The sequence below is a fragment of the Capricornis sumatraensis genome, chromosome 10, assembly GCF_032405125.1.
Source record: "Capricornis sumatraensis isolate serow.1 chromosome 10, serow.2, whole genome shotgun sequence".
NCBI classification, from domain to species: Eukaryota; Metazoa; Chordata; class Mammalia; order Artiodactyla; family Bovidae; genus Capricornis; species Capricornis sumatraensis.
Window position 1 is genome coordinate 10,505,272 of NC_091078.1, and position 17,867 is coordinate 10,523,138.

General features: G+C 55.8%; 1 protein-coding gene across 2 annotated transcripts in view; it reads right to left on the minus strand.

Annotated features, from left to right (window-relative positions):
* The window catches only part of ZMIZ1 (zinc finger MIZ-type containing 1), a 148,262-nt gene that overhangs the window by 28,726 nt on the left and 101,669 nt on the right, over positions 1 to 17,867 (minus strand). For both annotated transcript variants that reach the window (XM_068981604.1, XM_068981603.1), the window contains exon 5: positions 7,009 to 7,153. In XM_068981604.1, the coding sequence (XP_068837705.1) occupies positions 7,009 to 7,153 (145 nt within the window). The remainder of the gene's footprint in view (positions 1 to 7,008; positions 7,154 to 17,867) is intronic.

Consider the following 17,867-nt stretch of genomic DNA (forward strand, 5'->3'; position numbering starts at 1 on the left):
TCCCTGACACTTCAGGGCCGCCCACGGGAACCACTGCTCTCCTCCTGTCCATAGCTGATCTCAGTTCAGAAGGAGGCCCCCTGGGATCTGAGAACCCACTCTGAGTAGTCCTGCCCAGCTCTGCACACCTCCAATCCAGCACGGCCTGGTCTCAGGCCACAAGCCACAGTTCTGTCCAGCCAAACCTGCCCCACCTGCAGAGGCACCAATGCCAGAACCACTAGCAACCTCAGCAGTATTCTACCTGGCGAGCAACTCCCAATCCAGGGCAGCCACTCCTCTACCCCTGGGCCTCCAGATGTAGGCCTGGGATACTCCATCCTTACCTTGAAACATGTTACTCGTCTTTAGTCTCCTCCCCCAAAGGCCGCCTCTAGCAGGAAGCCCTCACCACACCCACTGAGCTGAGCTCCACTTGCTCCTCATATGCTTGGGGCCTGAGTACCTCCCTGCCCTTTTCCTTCTGCCCCAGGAGCCCTGAGTTCTCCGGCTACCTGTGCCTGGCATGGTGTCTTCAAAGTGCCAAAGAGAAACACCACTCCTCTGTGCCAGCCCCCAGAGCGATGTCTGAGGATGAATGAATGCATTCACTCATTCAGCCTGACTGCTGACCACCTACAGTGTGCTTGTGACTCCATGGGCACTGCCACTCAGGAAGGGAGAGGCCCTACTCTCCAGGGAGGGGGACAGAGGAAAGCTAATGAAGTGGCTACACGCTCACGATGCCTCCGTGTCCACTGAGGCCACCCCTCACCATGCCCAGGGATAAGAATAGCCTCTCTCTCAGAGGCAGTCATGAGGATTTAGTGAGCTCACGTGGGTAAGGCAAGGCCCAGCACACCTCCCGCAGCCTGAAACTACTGGCTGCTAGTATCGTTATTATGATTCACTGAGAGGCTTTTACATGCAAGGAACTGTGTGAAGGGACTTTCACCCAAGAACTCATGTGATCCCTTGAAGTGGGCTCAACAGATGCCTCTCATAGCATCTGAGGCTCCCAGTCTCACAGGGCTAATTGAGGGCAAGGCTGACAGTAGGTCTGGCCAATGCTAAAGGAAATCAACCCTGAATATTCATTGGAAAGACTGATGCTGAAGCTTCAACACTTTGGCTACCTGATGCAATGAACTGATTCACTGGAAAAGACCCTGACGCTGGGAAAGATTGAAGGCCGGAGGAGAAGGGGACAACAGAGGATGAGATGGTTGGATGGCATCACTGACTCAATGGATGTGAGATTGAGCAAACTCCGGGAGATAGCGAAGGACAGGGAAGCCTGGGGTGCTACAGTCCATCGGGTGGCAAAGAGTCGGATCCGACTTAACAAGTGAACAAGAACAGGGAGCTTAGAGTCCGGTAAGGCGGCACTTCCCTTTACAAAGATGGCAATGATGCAGGCAAGTGCACATTACAAAGGCGATCCAGAAGTCCATGAGAACTCCGAGAAGGGGCAGAGCTTCCCAAAAATTCTTGGGGAAGTTGTCTTTCAGAAGCCACCCAGTGAGGGCATACAGGGGACATAAAGTTATGCTTCAAAGACCGGCTGCAGACGAAACCCAAACAGTGTCCCAGGAAAAAACACTTTAATACATCCCATCACTAGCTTTGGCCTGGACTGAGTGTATTGGCAGATATTCAAGGGCTCTGACTAAACTTTTTTTAGCTAATGTTCAAATGGCAGAGGGAGGCCTCTCAGCCCAGTGGTTAACTATCTAGGCTCTGAGCTTAAGATTCTTTGAGGTCAAACCTTGACTATGGCTGGCCACTGATGATTCCTATGACCTGAGAAATGTTACTTAAGTCAGCCTCAACGTTCTCATCTGTAAAGTGGGACTAATAGTCTTAGGATGAAACATACAAATACAGGTAAAGTTTAGCCCAGTGCCTTGCAGTCAGGTGCTGCTCAGCTGTGCCTATGCCTTTCCCTCCATTTCTCCAGCTCAAATGGGATGAAAGTACTCATATTTATTTGATGATACAATGATGGCGCTTAGAAGTTTTGCAAATAGGCTATCAATGGGAGGGGGTGTTTTATCATTCCTGCCTGTTGAAATTGTGTTCCAAGCCTCCGAGGCTTTCCTCAGTGGGCCTCTGTCTTGTTTCTCTATCTAGCAAACTCCTATCTATACTTTGAAGCCCAGCCTGGATGTTCCCTTCTGTGACTCTCCAATGCAGAACACCAATGGCATTTTCCTCTATTCCTTAAGCACTTTTTTTTTCATATATTTTACAAAGAGCTCTTCACACTGCAGTTACAGCAAACAGTTTATCTGTCTGTTTGCCAGCCCCATGGGCACTGACCGATGTTTGCTAAATTTGAGAAAATGAGCAAAGAGGGAGCTATGACTGTCAGTTCTTGGGCACCTCCTGTGAAAGTATCTACACAGACATTCAAGGAGGGAAGAAGGGAGGGTTGAGTTATTTCTTCCCTTGCACTTCTAACAGCCACTTTATTTGGGGGAAATAACAAATTCCTATTAAGGGTATTGTCAGACCCTAATTAATTTCCCTGATCTGGCTATATTGGTCCCATCTCTGCGCAAGGCTGTAGCATTACCACTAATGAAACACCAAGCCGGTGAGGAGCTGAAGCTCCCACCCTCTTTAATTTAGGGGGACCATTACCAGCGCTCTCCATCATCACAATTACTGGGGACCGCTTCCTTCCCTCCCTGCGGTGAAACTCGGAGAGGAACTTGTGCAGCTAACTGCGTATTAGAGGGTTTTAAATTTTTTCCAGAGGAAGGAGGAAAGGAAAAGATCCTTGCATCTTGGCAATCTGGAACTGATGGAGCAGGATTTATAGATCCTCCAACCTCCCTTTCATTGCTTCTTTTTTCCTGGGGGTAAGAGGGGGATCTATAACAAACAGCTTTCGGTGTGGCTGTGCAAAAAAAGAGCTAAAAATGAAGGCTGTGAAGGCGGTGTGATGGTGCCAAGGAAAGACAAGCACCAGGGGTCAGCTTTACTAGATTCCTTCTTTGTGAGCTGGCCGTGAATGAGGACATTTGAGTCTGGTGGCACCCGGCTGAGGGTTCGGGGAATAACGACTAGTCCGTGGAGCGACACAGGCATGGTGACAAGTGTGTCGTTAAGTCCTGTGCTGCGGTTGTTCCATCTTTACATATGAAGAAACTGAGGCAGAGAGAGAGGTTACAGAACAGCCCAAAGTGACCCACCTAGGAGACAGCAGAGCTGAAACTAGATGCCCAGCAGCTTGGCTCCAGGGTGTGGACGCCACCTGCTGCACAGACTGCAGCCCTGGGGCTGCCCAGGGCCCAAGGGGAGCCCCAAGGCCCCTCCCAGGAAACTCCCCTCTGGGAGCTGCAAACCCCTCACCTGGAAGAGGAAGGGTGGCACCCCTTGGTCTTGGAGGCTTCCCCAGCTCTGGTGGACTTTGACTGTTATCAAATTAAGGGTGTAAACAAGATTTATTAGGCTTTCAATTACCTTCGTGGCACTGATTTGCATAAGGACAATGTGTTAATCACAATGGCTTTTTGAGTCACTCATTAAAAATCTGGGAGAAGGCAGAAATCTTTGTAGGCATCACGTCTGGGTCACCGCAGGGACTATTAAGGGATCCTGCTGCCTGGCCCCAGCTGCCCTGGACTGACCTTTCCCGGGTCCCTTCTATGCAGCACTCTGTGGGCATCTGGAAAGTGGAAGGAAGGCCCGTTGACAGCTCAGTGGTCAGGACCAGACAGGGACGAATCCACAGTATTCCACAAACCACTGAGCTCCAGCCAGACATGTGGGTACCCAGGGTTCCTCCCAACTGCCGACATGCTCAGAGGCTGGTTCCAGAGGTCAGAGGCACAGGCTCCGACTCACAGAGTGATGCTGCATTGCCGACCTCCATGGCCTGTAATGGATGTGACCGTGATGCCTGAACTACGGAAACACAACAGTCACAGCCTCCCCACCCTACAGCCTGGGACTTTGAGCGTCTTGGCTCCCTCACCCTTTCCTGTTTGCTTGTCTTCAGAGAATTCAGACAAGGAACCCTGCATCTTGGAACAGCCACACACCTCCAAGTACCGAATCATGAACACGCAGGGTCCCTAAGCTCACCCCCACCCCGAGTTTCCTTAATGAAAGGCAGAGAGGAGTTTCCTCCCTCTAAGTCACCAGACTCAGCTGTGGAGGAGGGCGGGCACAGAGTTTCCTACTGTGACAGCACCTGACTTTCTCTTCCACTTCCTTTACTTCTCGTTTGGGAAATTACAGGAGGGACTTAGAAGGTGAGGCACCCCAGTGGAGTTTCTCTAAAAATGAGAGACTCACCACCTGGAGGAAATTCACGACGTTATAGGCAGAGAGCAGCCACTCTCCAATCACAGGCCACAACGTGCCTCGAACAGCTCTGGCCTGAAGGGACATGGGTTGGACCTTGTTCAACAGATGACACTTCTTTCTGGTCTCAACTGCCCCACTATCAATTGGGAAATGGGGCGAGGTGTGGATCAGGATAGGGTTAATGACTAGAAACCATGTCACCAGTCTTGAATGGCCAGTGGGGAGGAGGGTGAAGGGCAGAGTGCTGTGTGTGGTTCACTGCCCTGCCCCTTCCTGGCTGTGTGTTCTTGGGGAAGTCGCTGTCCCACTGGGGTTTCCCTCCCAGTTCTGCCAATGGAGTGAAGGATATTGCCCAGACGCCCATTGCCTTGCTATGCTGCTATTCATCAACACTTAGCAAGTCTACCCGCAGGCAGAGCTCTCCCTTCTCTGAGGGCACCGCTTTGGCCTCTCTAGCACCCCATGGGCATGCACAGGAGGCTGAAGCGGGTGCACTGGGTGCCAGACAGTGGCTCTTCAGTCACAGCATTTCTTTAAAAAGCCATCACATTCTGGAATGCCATCCAAGTCCTTCAAGGTCAAGGTCCAAGTCCTTCAGGGTCAAGGTCCATCTCCTCTGGGCAGCCTCTTGACTGTCTCAGCCTGGCCACCTTCCTCCTAGACAACCCCAAAGCCAACCTGTCTGTCACCAAACCCTAGCTTTGCCTTGATCTGCCAGCTCGCAATTTTGCCTCACCGAGTCTTTCTTCCCCAACCAGCGAGAGTCAGCTTCTGGAGCAGAGACCCCCTTCATCTGTTTAATCCCAGGACCAGGCAGTCTCATGGTTTCAGCTCAACTCAGCAAAGACCTGGCCAAGGGCTGGCTGTGGTCATGGCCAGGCAGGTCTGTGGCAGGTCTCCAGGGGAGCTGGCCTGCCATCAGCAGCAGCAGCTTTACTGAAACGGCTCAGAGGAGGGGTGGCTGAGAAGGATGTGAGATGTGGGATGATGAGACGCAGGATGATTCTGGCAGGACAGAGAGTTAAGGAGCTAAAAGGTAACAAGGGTAAATGCAAAGTGTGTGGCTTGGATTGCACCGCCTGTGCTCAGTGGCTGGCAGCATTCAGCCGGAGAAGACCTGTGGCTTCTAGCCAGGCCGGGGTCAAGCGGGGGAAGGTAGATGAAGGAGGGTTTGGCCTCAAGAGTGGTGGTTCTCAACCACAGGTGATATCTCTGTCCTTTAGATGTGTGAGAGTCCTTTAGCAATGCCTGCTGCTGCTGCTAAGTCGCTTCAGTCATGTCCGACTCTGTGCGACCCCACAGATGGCAGCCCACCAGGCTCCGCTGTCCCTGGGATTCTCCAGGCAAGAACACTGGAGTGGGCTGCCATTTCCTTCTCCAATGCATGAAAGTGAAAAGTGAAAGTGAAGTTGCTCAGTGGTGCCTGACTCTTAGGAACCCCACGGACTGCAGCCCACCAGGCTCCTCCGTCCATGAGATTTTCCAGGCAAGAGTACTGGAGTGGGTTGCCATTGCCCTCTGTGAGGTATGCCTGGGGGGGGTCACTATAGGAACTGAGTGGGCAGGAGCCAAGACATGACATGCCCCACAAAGTCCTGCACATAAAAAACTACCCTGGCCCAAAAGGCCAACAGTTCCCCACCCCCAGAAACAGCCACAGAAGGGGGCTGCTCTAAGCGTCTGAGTTGTCAGACGGAGGGTGCAATGAGGGAGTGACCCTGAGAAGGGGTGGGGGGGCTACGTGGGGAAAAGCGCTTTGGAGGGAGGCAGGGACCCAACCCCCATCCTGCCCGAGCAGGTGCTGGAGCCGAGGAGCTCTAAGCGCCCCTTTTGGCTCCAAGAATCACTTGCCTCTAATTCGATTTATGAGCATGGCCAGTACCCGACTTCCCGGCAGCGCCCTGGTGGTGTGACCCGGGTCTCCTGCAGCGCACTCTGGGCTGCAGGTGCTGCGGTCAGGCCGGGTAATGAGTGTGGAGCGCCGACTTCGAACGCCCCTCCCTGCGGTCAGCAGGGACTCACACTGGGAGAGTGGACAGCGCAGCAGGCCCTGCTGTTCCAGGGTCAGCCTGCGGAGCGCTCCGAGAGAACAGCCCTGCTCAGCGAGGGGCCTGCGAGCTAATTAACCAGGATGCTGGCAGGTCCTGACCACGTGCTCCCTCTGGGGTTGGTGGAGGGCAGACTGGCCAGTTCCTCAGTGCCTGGCGCCTCTGGCAGGCCCCGTATCACCTGTGATGCTGGGTTTCCATGGCCCTGGCCCTGTGTGGAAGGCCCAGCCTCCCTTGACTCCTGCCTGGGTGGCCTGGGCCTTGACCTTCAGCCCAGTGACCTTCCTGAATGCCTTCCAGCCCTGCCTATGATTCTGCTCAGGAAACAGGGAAGGCTCTGGGTTTAGGGATGCTAACTTTCTACCGAAAGTCCAGAACCTAAAGGAGAGACAGCTCTCCACCGAAGGGATCAAGCAGTCAGGCTGGATAAGATGGCACTTTCAACTTCTGTTTTGATGGGGGACAAATAGCACTCACCCATGAGGATTTAAAATACGACACCTGGATTTTAGAAAATGTACTGCCCTCCTGACTATTCAGGGGTCCCACCCCAGTTGTCTCACCTGGGGACATGTCCAAGACCTGGGGGCCCGAGGGGTGGCTGTCCAGCACCCACCCAAGCAGCGCCTGGCCCCACCCCGGGTGGCGCATGCCCACTCACCTGTGCGACAGAGTGGGTTTCATGGAGCTCATGGAGTTGAGGGGGGGCTGCATGGGGAGTTTCCCGGGGGGGTCGCTCTGGCGGCTCTTCTGATGTCGGAGCAGCAGCAGGCGGCCGAGCTCCTCGCACCAGGAGGACAGCAGGGCTGCAAGGAAGGACAGGATGGTCAGCGAGCTTGTGACTGGCCACTGCGCCTTGCTGCGCCTGGCCCATCTCGCCCACCCAGGCTGGGGACTCCCCACGCAGGCTTTGCCCCCACCTCGACACCGGTATTTTAGCCTTCTCAGTATTCTTGCCTGTATAAGTGGGATAAACATCTGAAGGAAAGAGGACCGAAAAGCTGCTGTTGCTGAAGGAGATCAGAGGAGGGCAGAGTGTAACGGCAAAGAGGGGAGAGTCAAGACGGAGAGGACCGCAGAGGCAGGGCCAAAGAGAGGCCGGAGGCCAGGCACAGACCGGCGTGTGCCCAGGTTAGGAACTGCTGGCTGCCGCCACACATCTCAGTGAGGCCCACACCCTCGGACTCTGGACAGTCAGCTCAACATGGCTTCCTCCCCATGAGTGGGACCCCAAAATCACAAGGTTTAAACAAAATCTGGATCCTTCCTAGAACCTGTTGCTGTTCCCAGGAGTGTTTACAGAGTTCTCCTTCCCACAAAGTGCCCGGAAGAACACAGGTACACCCACCTTCCGGGCAAACCTGTGATGGGTCCCTGTGCTACTGGGCACAGACGCTTGAAAGGACAAAGGATTTCCAGGGCACAGGATGGCCCAGGGGTGGGGCAGGGGCCGAGCCAGAGTCTGCCGGGGGCACCAAAGGCAGGAGCACAGGAGAACCCTTCACATCCAGGCTTGGGGAGGCCTCAGAAACTAGGAAACGCTACCAAAATAAGCTAGGTGTTGGGGGATGAGAGAACTCTCCATCCTGAACTGTGCCAGTGAGGCCACTAGAGGCCAGAAGCACCCTCAAGGTCAGTGTTTCTGGCCAGTCCAAAAGCTGAGGTTTGAGGAAGGAGTCAGAAGTCAGGAAGGCTGGGTTGTCACCACCTCGCTGTGTGATCCCAAGGAACTCACAGACCCTCTCTGGGCCTCGGTTTGCTGGCAGGGAAAGAGGAGTCATGACTCACGCCCTGTCTTTCCTCCAGGGCTGTGGTCAGGGGCAGAAGGGGAAATTGTGGAGACTGCGGCAGCAAAATGGGTTGATCACAGCCCAGACAATGCCCCACTCCTGCCGTCAGACTAATTATTGTTCTGAGGAGTTGGCTCTGTCAGGGGGTCAGGAGCCTTCTGAGGCAGGACAGGGCACAGAGCCCACTAGCTCATCTCCAGGGTCTGCCATCTGAGCACTGTGCAACACACTTGTGTGTCTTTTTTAATCCATCCCCTGTGATCCACGGTATCAGCTGTTCTCCCCATTCTACAGATAAGCGGACTGAGGCTCAGGCAGAGGAAGTCACCCGCTTATAGCAACCACTGCGGGGAGGGGCAGACACACAGATGGTGCCCCTGCTGTCTATCCTGGTGGGTGGAGCCCAAGGCTGAACCAGAGTGTGGGGGAGAAGATGAAACTCTTCAAAAGGCCCAAACTGGGACTTCCCTGGTGGTCCAATGGTTAAAAGCTCCGCCTGCCACTGCAGAGGATGTGGGTTTGATCCCTGGTCAGGGAACTAAGATCCCACATGTCACAGGGCAACTAAGACCCAACACAGCCAAATAAATTAAAAAAAAAAGGGGGGGGGGCCCAAACCAGGCGGCCACGGTCTCCAGCGCCCTGGCTCAATGAGAAACTCCTCCTGCTTCTTCTGAGTCACACCCTTTACCGTGTTCAGCGTGCGATGGGGGAAGAAGCACAGATACACAAGGCCCAGGAGGGATGGCACAGGGCTGCCAGTTCAAACCACCCAGACCTCGGATGGGCTCCCCTGGTAGCCCAAGGCCCGGAGAGGCAGGCTGGGCCCCTGGCCCAGGGAGGCTCTATCAGCAGTGTAGAGAGTGGGGCCCGGCATCTCGAGGGGCAGCAGGCTCTTTCTTGCCCCCCACCGGGTGGGCAGGGGCCAGGAGGCAGCTTTTAGGACCAGCAGAACACTGTCCATCCAGCCGTGCTGAGTGCTGGCTTGGAGGGAGGTGCTCACGCTCCCAGGGGCCTGCTGGGGACCGAAGGGCGAAGGAAGGGTGGTGGTTCTTGTGGGGATGGGGGTGGGATGGTGAGGGGTCCCACCAGCATCACTGAGTATTTTTGCCTGGCCTGTGCGGTGGGCAAAGATGCTCAAAGAGGCAAGCAAGGTTGACATACAATCTGTGCCCTTCCCAACTGGGCACCTGTTTCTCCCTCCAGGAGAGGGGATCAGTGGCCGAGCTCTGTCTAAGAGCTGCATCCTGCCCACTCTGGGGGCCTCACCAGGCCACCACCTGCTCAGGGAGGAGGGTGCCAGAGAGGAGAGGCCCCCACCCTGGCTTTTGTCTGCCCAGAAACCACGGCAAAACGCCCCTGACGCGGGTGCCCGGCAAACATCTGCCACAGCTGGAGTGGGAAGCGGCCTATTCATCGAGGCTGGAACAAACAGAAATGAATTTCCAGATTGCTCCATTCTTCTCCCAGGCCCCTAGTTACCGCTTCTTGTGCGGGGGGGCACTGGGCATCTGGAACCTCATTTGCACGCCAAGCACGAGGCCCAGCGGATCACAGCAATGGAGGGGCCGCTCGGCTGCCAGCACAAAGGATGGCTGCAGATGGTGCCGCCTGCTGCCTGCCCTGCCCATGGCTGCCCCTCCTGGCCCGTGCTCCTCCTGGGGGGGCCACCGAGCCATGGGAGGGGCTGGGGGCACCTCGGGGGGCATTCGGAGCTTTCCTCCAATGTCACAAGCCACTCTCCCATGTGGTCAAGGACGGCCCTTGTCTTCCTATTGCTAGCCGAGTGGTTTTCCGTAGAGAATAAAGGGAGTGGTGTGGAGGGGCCTGGGATGCTGTGAGCAGATGCGATGTGGGTATTAGGCGGCCCCGACTCAACACAGATGCCAGGACAGCCGCATTCCTACAACCAAGACGGAAAGGACTGGGAGCGAGGGAGGCACCACCCGGCACCCCCTCGGCCTCAGCGGCCAGCTGGCAGAGGCCACGCGGGCAGACGCAGTCTGGAGAGACACAGGGCAGGCTCTCATCATGGTGCAAGCCAACACAAGCCATTCTGAGGCAAATGCTGGTTAGTGATAACACATGGGGATTTGCAGCCACAAAACCAGAGACTCAGGAGGACAGACAGAGGCAGGCAGGGGATTATACAAGGACAGAAAGACAGCCTGGCAGGGTGAATGTCTGGGTGTGCGTCTGTGGGTATGCCTGGATCTGGGCTGTCTGTACACGGCTGAGTGGAGCATGCCTCTCTGATGAGGTGACACCAATGTCTACAACAATCCCAGGAGAGGGCGGAGAGGGGACAATGGTGAGCAGGCCGTGGACGTGACGACTAAGTGTCCTGGCTCTGGGGTTCCACAGACCCGGCTTGAACTGTGCCCTGACGCTCTCTAGCTGGGAGATTTCACACTGGCTGCTTCACTGCTTGGAACTCAGTTTCCCCATCTGTGAAATGGATTTTTATAGGAGCTGCCCACCTCAGAGAGTGGACGTAAGCTGTAAATCAGTGCTGTTAGTCAACCAAAAGAGAGAGAGGGTCGGAGGAACATCCAAGTGGAAGCCGAAAGAGAAGGAGGGTTGGTGGAGGCCCAAGTGACCCTGTAACTCACAACAGTCCCCAAAAAATGACCGCTTGATTGCGCCCCCACCTCTGCCTTCACACGGCACCTGGATAGCTGGTGAGGTATGGACTCCACAATCATCCCAGCTCGGTCTCTACCACCCATGTGAGACCTTGAGCAAGTCACCTATGTTCCTGTGCCTCAGCTCTCTCATTTCTAAACGGCGGTAGCGGTAATTCTACTCCCTGTCTCACAAACCAGCTGTCAGAGTGCTGGTCAGGTGCTGAGCTATACCACCACGCAGTGAAGGGACAGCATCAGGCACCGAGTAGGTGCTCTGTGCATGTTTGCTACAAAGATGATCAGTATTACTGACCTTGGTAGGTAGACAAGCAACCAACAGGACGGGCGTTGGTGTCTCTGTCCACCTCTGACCATACAGCAGCAGCCCCAGGGGGTCAGTGGAAGAGAAAGGGGATTCCAGCCAGGGCGAAGACAGACAGGTTGCCCTTTCACACTCCCAGCGCCTGCATGTGCCTCTACAGCTCACCCAGGAAGCCACAAGGGGCACCAGGGCCCCATGGGCTTAAACAGCTAAGCCATCTGCCGGCAGCACGTGTCTTAGTCGAGGCCGCAGCACGGTGTGACTGGTGGTGTGTTTCCCTTTCCCAGTGGTACATCAAACAGTGGTGTGTGCGACCAAGGGGGCTGTCTCCCATTCCTGGGACCCAGTAGATGTGTCTAGGGGCCCCTGCACCAGAGGGTGCTGTGGTGCGGTGGCACAGACGTCTATGGAAGAGAAGTGGGCATGAATATGGGGTCTGAGAACCACAAAGGACACAAAGTTGCAGATCTGAGGATGGGCACTGGGGGAGAGCCCAGTTCCTGGTATCTGCTCCCCAAGAGCTCCCTGGCTTCTGCCCCTGCAGCTGGCAGCCCCCACGGTGTCCCTTAGAGACAAGTAAAAGGAAACCAGATGTAGACATGAGGGGAGGTCTGGAGCGAAGTTCTGGGGCATCTTAGTCCAGGCCTGTCTGAGATGCGGCCTGCCTGGAAACAGTGACAGGCCCTGTGTTTGCCTCTGCCTGCAGCTCCCAGCAGAAGAGATGCCCAGGCTGGGCTGATCCGATGAACTAGCGTGGGGCTGCCAGTCTTACCTGGGAGAGGCGGCAGAAGGAAGGGGCTGCATGGCTGGGTCTGGGAACCGTCGGGGCTCCAGGTAGGGAGGGTGGAGCTGTAATCTCCAGACCAGCAGAGTGACCGGCAGACAATGAGTCACTTGTGGGTGGAAGGGAGGCAGAGGCTGGGGTCTGGGAGTCAGAGCATCAAAGGGGCAGATGAGCTCGCCTGGGCACATGCCAAAAAACTGCCCCTTGCCAGGCAAGGCTTGGGCTTAAAAGGAGCCAGAAACCATAGGCACTCATGTGGCCACACACACACACACACACACACACACACACACACACACAAAAGGTGTTTGTTCCCTATGAAGGCAAGCAGAGGGATATTCAGATAGTGAGAGGCCGGGATGTTCAGTCCTGGTGAGGTCTGGGAATGGGGAAGGGATGGGAGCAGCTGTGGGGGTGTAGGGAGGATGAAAGGCCGTCTGAGGAGGAGGGTGCAGAGACCTGGGTGTGCGGGCCGAGCAGGAGAATTATCAAATGTGCTGCAGCCTAAGGAAGCTACACGCAAAATGAAACAAAGGCGTATTAAGTATCAAAGAGCATCTTAGCGGCTAAAAGGCTGCTGGAGAACAGAGGAACTCTGAGTGTTTGAGTGTGTGAGAAGGAGGGCTTCTGAGGCTCAAGGATGAGGCAGGGCTCGGGGTGCCCAGGAGGCATATCTGCCAGGCAGCAGCCCCTCAAATCGTGCTTTTGGGGGGGCTAGAGAGGAAGAGTCAGAGTGTGGCAGAAAGGGCCCCTGGGAACACACAAACGGAGTTCACTGTTCAATGAAATATACTAATGATACATTTTCAAAACCCTTCCATACATTAGCTTACTACATGCACACAAGACCCTCTGAAGTAGCAGCAGGAGCTCAGTGGTCCCTCTCCCAGCAGGGAAGCCTGGCCACGGGCCATGCCTGGTGAGCCAGGGCAGAAGAACCAGTTCTCCATGCTGCGCTCCTCCCCGCCTCTCCTCCCTGCCACAACTGAGTTCCTGTTCCCGGATCCACTCGAATTCCCCAGGATCACCTCAAGCCACCCCAGGAAGACGGGCACCCCACCCCGCCCCACCCTTGGGTCACGGCAGCCTGATTATCTTTGCAGTCTGTCGCCTCTGCTTCTTGCCTGTTCCAATCACCTTCTGCAGCGCCGTCCTTTCTCTCCTGAATGATGACAAGTGCATTCTATCATTTATCTCAGTCTCCAGTCCCGCCTCCTGCCAACCCACACGCTACAAGGCGGCCAGAGGAATTTTTCCACAAATGTATGCGGTTCACCTCTTTCCAGTCTGTGTCCCCAGAAGCTGCACAGGGCCTGGGAGACGGCAGAGGCCCAGAAAACATGCTGATTTCACTGAGAGTCAGGCTACCCCGGGGAAAGTTGGGGGGTGGGGTGTTCTACAGTGAGAGTGTGAACCCCGAGGGCCAGGATGGGATTCCAGGGCTTTGCTTCTGCAACCCTGGCACCCAGCGCAGGCTATAAAGCCAACACACAACTAACAGATTAAAATGTATTGCATCTAATTACCCAGTGGGCAGGAGACAGGCGAGACAGACACACACTGGACTCACTGCATCTGAGACCCAGTTGATCAGGCGCATACACGTGACCTGGCATCCTACAGCTTTTCAGCCTGCCAGCAGCTCCCCACTCCTCAGGGTCAGGGACCCAGCTCCAGGAGCACCAGGCCTGAAGGCAATCTGACTCATCATGTGTCCAGGTTGCTGCTGGACCACCAAGTCAAGTGACACCTGATTGTGACATGCACACCCCATCAGCAGACCACTCCAAATTAGGGAGTGAAAGGTAAGCGGATGACAGAAACAACAGCCTCTCGTTAACGCAGAAGAGCCAGCTGTGGGCACTGGTGTTCACGCTGATGCGTCCGTCACACCCAGGATGACAAAGGGACTTCCTGGAGCATCTCACCCCAGGCTCCCTGGAGATGCTGCTGCTGCTCCTCCTTCTGCCTCCTAGACCCAGGCCACACCCTCCTACCCTCTGACCTTCTTTTACCTCCCAAAACATGGGGTCCTGCCCGAGAGCCACTGCCCAAGGAAGCTTGGGAAGGTGAAAACCATTGAGGACTCCTGCTTGTGCCTGGGGACCAGGGTTCTTCTACTCTGCAGATCCGGGCAGAGAAAAGGAAGGACAGTGAGACCCCAAGAGGGATGGGTGAAGGGGGCTGCTGAGATGATGATGGCGGCCTGGGCTGGGCTCTCCATCTCATCTGTAAACTGGGGTGTCAATAAGAGGAAGCTCTCCTCACAGGCCTGGTGTGAGGGGCCCTAAGATGAAGGAAGGGCCTGAGATTTAAACCACATGTGCAAGATGGCAACTCTTAAGCTAAAGTCTCAGCTGGAAACTGGAAGCTGTGAAGTGCTCTCTCTTGCTTTTAGACGGCAGAGTGGCTAAGAGCACAGACTCCAGCCAGGCCAGCTCAGCCACTTAGCAGTTGTGCGACCATGGGCAAGTTACTTAACCTCTCTGCGCTCTCGTTCCCCTTTTGGTAAAGTGGGGATGATAAATATCACCTACCTCCGAAGCCATCATGAGGATTAAACAAGCCGATACACACAAAATGCTAGCGTGATGCTGAGCACGCTTCCCCAGCGACTCAGTGGTAAAGAATCCACCTGCGGTACAGGAGCCACAGGGGACGAGGGTTCGATCCCTGGGTTGGGAAGATCCCCTGGAGGAGGCTGTGGCAACCCATCCCAGTCCTCTTGCCTGGAGAATCCCATGGACAGAGGAGCCTGGCGGGCTACAAAGATTTGGACACGGCTGAAGCGACTTATGACACACATACGCGTGCGATGCTGAGCATATATGAAGGACGGTAAGAATAAACTGTTACTGTTTCTGTTGTTATTAAGAGGTTTCTCTGTCTCCCCATCCACATACTGTAGCTCAAATAAAATACAATTTCTGTCACCCATCTCCAGGAGGATTACAAAGAGGGCTTATGTGCCCTGGACCCAGTCTTACGTTACTTTCTTCACACTGGGTGTGCTCTGGGTGGTGCTGTTCCCTAGCACCCAGTGGGAACCACATCCAATGTTTTTCTCTGCCAGACACTCTGAATTCGGCAGACCAGGGCCCCCATGGAATTAAGTCCCAGTAGCCACTCACTCTGACTCAGCTGAGGCTATGCAGTGCAGGGGGCTAATCTGGGTGGGCTCCTGCCTGCAAAGCGCCTGGGCGGCGGGCAGACCCTCAGGCCCTCCTCAGTCCCTAGGTCCCTGTGTGTCCAGCAAGAGGCGGGATGGGAGCCAAGTTCAGGACTCCTGCTCTGATCCATGACCCCTGAGAAGAAACCTGTCCCCAGAAGTATCTGCCTGTCCTCCTCTGTGGGCCCACCATTTCTGGGTGCCCCAGAAACAGAGAAAAGGCCCCCTCCCTGCCAGTTCTCTTGGACCATCTCCTCCCAGGAAATGGCACAAAATACATGTGACCACGGAACCTCAGGGCCAGGGGCCGTGACTCAGGGCTGGGGGCTGTGGTTGTCTGACCTCAGGAACTCAGGCGTCTGTTCTGTGTGGCCACTGACCCAGTGGGCAGCCGGGGGCCACGTGTGTATCTGTGAAATGGGGTGAGAACACCGCACCATGGATGGGGAGGACGTAATGGGATCACGGAACGGCACACGAACAGGCCTTTTGCTTTCCCAACCGACTGGCGCCCTCTGCCTCACTGCAGCCTCACGATGCCCAGTGAGGGGCTAGCCAAGGATGAGATTGTCCGTGTTTTATGGAGCAGAAATTGAGGCCCGAGAGGTGATCCAAGCAGCACCTCCACGGCTGGTCTTGGATGCTTTCCCTTTCACCCCCACAAGTCAATGATGTCACCTATCTGAGAGAAGGTACATCCCCGGGAGAGGCCTCCCACCCACCTCCCACTCCCAAGATTCGGCACCACCCCAGTGCACTGTCCCTGGTCTGCTACCAGCTTCCAGTGTGACCTCGGGTAACTTCCTTCCCTCTCTGGGCCTTATGTAAAAGAAAGGTAAGAGCCTGTGCTTTCTGAAATCTGTCCCCCACGAATCAGCCCTGTCCCCAGAGGACCCCTCCTGATCCCCTCCGCTTGGCCCTGCAAACGCCAGTGTGCAACAGGATGCAGGTGTGACAGGGCCCGGGGATGTGGGTGGGTGGGCAGGCGGGCGGGAAGGACTAGACAGCCTCAGCAACTGGGACTTCGGACGGGTGAGAACCTCCCCGTGGTTACAGGAAATGTCATTCCCTGGGAGCTTGCAGGTTGAACTTGGGTGACCCCGACAGCTGACCCCTAGAACATAAAACCAGAGATGTTTTCCTTGAGGGAAAGCCCTGCTCTCCTGCAGAATGGCTGCATCATCACGCTGGCACCAGCAGCACCGCACTGTCCTGAGTTTCAACTGCTTCTGGCATTTCTAGATCATTCCCACACTTTGCGGCCAGCTCTGTCATCTCCCATAACTGTGGGAAAGAAAGTCAAAACAAGAAAGGTTCGACGACTGGCCCTTTGGCTGTGAGTGACCCCGTTCCTCTCCAGCTCTTCCTGGCTGCCTCTCACCCACCCACACTCGGGCCCCACATGCAGGGAGATCAACCAGGGGGGTGGTGCCCGGTCCCAGGATTTGCAGAGAGGCCTGTGGCCCGGCCCACCCAGCCCAGCCTGCTTCCCCGGGCAGATCCTGCCACCTGCAGTCCTTGTGGTCCAGGCAGGCAGGAGAGGGCCTCTGGGCTGTCCCTCCCTCGGGAAGGCTCCACCAACGTTCCCACCCCCTCTCCCCATGGGCTGCCTGGGCTGGCAGGAGCAGGGAGTCTCCAAGCCTGTGAACTCACCCTGGGAACGGAACTCTCGGGGATCTGGAGCTGCAGACAGCTGATTTCCAAACCAGTTCTGCTGGCCCTCAGCCCCATGGAGGAGGAGGTTCTGGGACCCAAGAGAAGTCAGACAGGTCGAGCCTGTCCGTGAACTTTAGGAAAATCCCATCCTGGAAAATTCCTTGTCCACCTCACACTATCCTCTGGGCCTTGTGAATAACTCAGATTCAACTGGAAAGACACCTGAAACAAGCTCAAGGTGGGGTAGAGGGTTTCATCAGAAAGACAACGCACCTTTCTTCTCGGGGGTGCCCTGCAGACCTACCAGGCTGAGGGACGGGCCTGGACAGGGCAACAGCCGAGGAAGCATTGCTGTTTGCTGAGAACAGCTGGTAGGGCGCTGCCATGTACAGAACCCCGCAGGGGCACTGCCCACACACCTTTGCCCCCCTTGGACTTTTATAAGCCACCTGATGGTGGGTAAGTCACAGCTCCCATCTTAGAGATAAGGGGTCACAGAGAAGCTAGCTAACCTGGCTTGGACACACCTGCGCTTGGGGCAGGCCAGGCAGGATTCCCTCGTCTTACCTGGGATGTTTGCTGCTGGTGGGCTGAGTGTGGCGATCTAGACCATCTCAGCTGAAAACTACGCAGCGTTAGTAGCAACGGAAGTGTTCTGAGGAGGGGAGGTGCCCTGAGCCACCTCCACAATGGACCGAGGCCAGGAGGCCTCTGTGTACTTGACCCCAGATTCCAGGAGAACCTAAGTTCCACCAGGACAGACCTCTCTGGCTCCCCAAGCATGGGCCAGAATATCCATGGGGGCTGGGGAGTGGTGTGAGCTGAGAGCCAAGAGTCTCCCCACCTCCATCTCATTCTGAAGTAGCCTAGAGCAGGATGGAGGAGATCCAGAGGCCCAGGGTGGCGAGGACGGTCTGCCCAAGCCCCCAGCCCCAGGGTGACACTCCCAGGGCATCTGCGAGACAAGACGGGAGCCACGCCCACCTGACTACTGGCAGAGACCACGCCCCTCACTCCTGCTGGCCACCTGGGCAGCTGTCCTCTACTCCATGGGCAGTTTCTCCTGGGGGTTAAACACTGCTGCTGTTGCTCCCCCCTCAAGGAGCCCGAGGGTATGGAGAGGACACAGGAATCAACTTCTTCCCTGGGCACTTCACTTTCCTGAGGCCTCC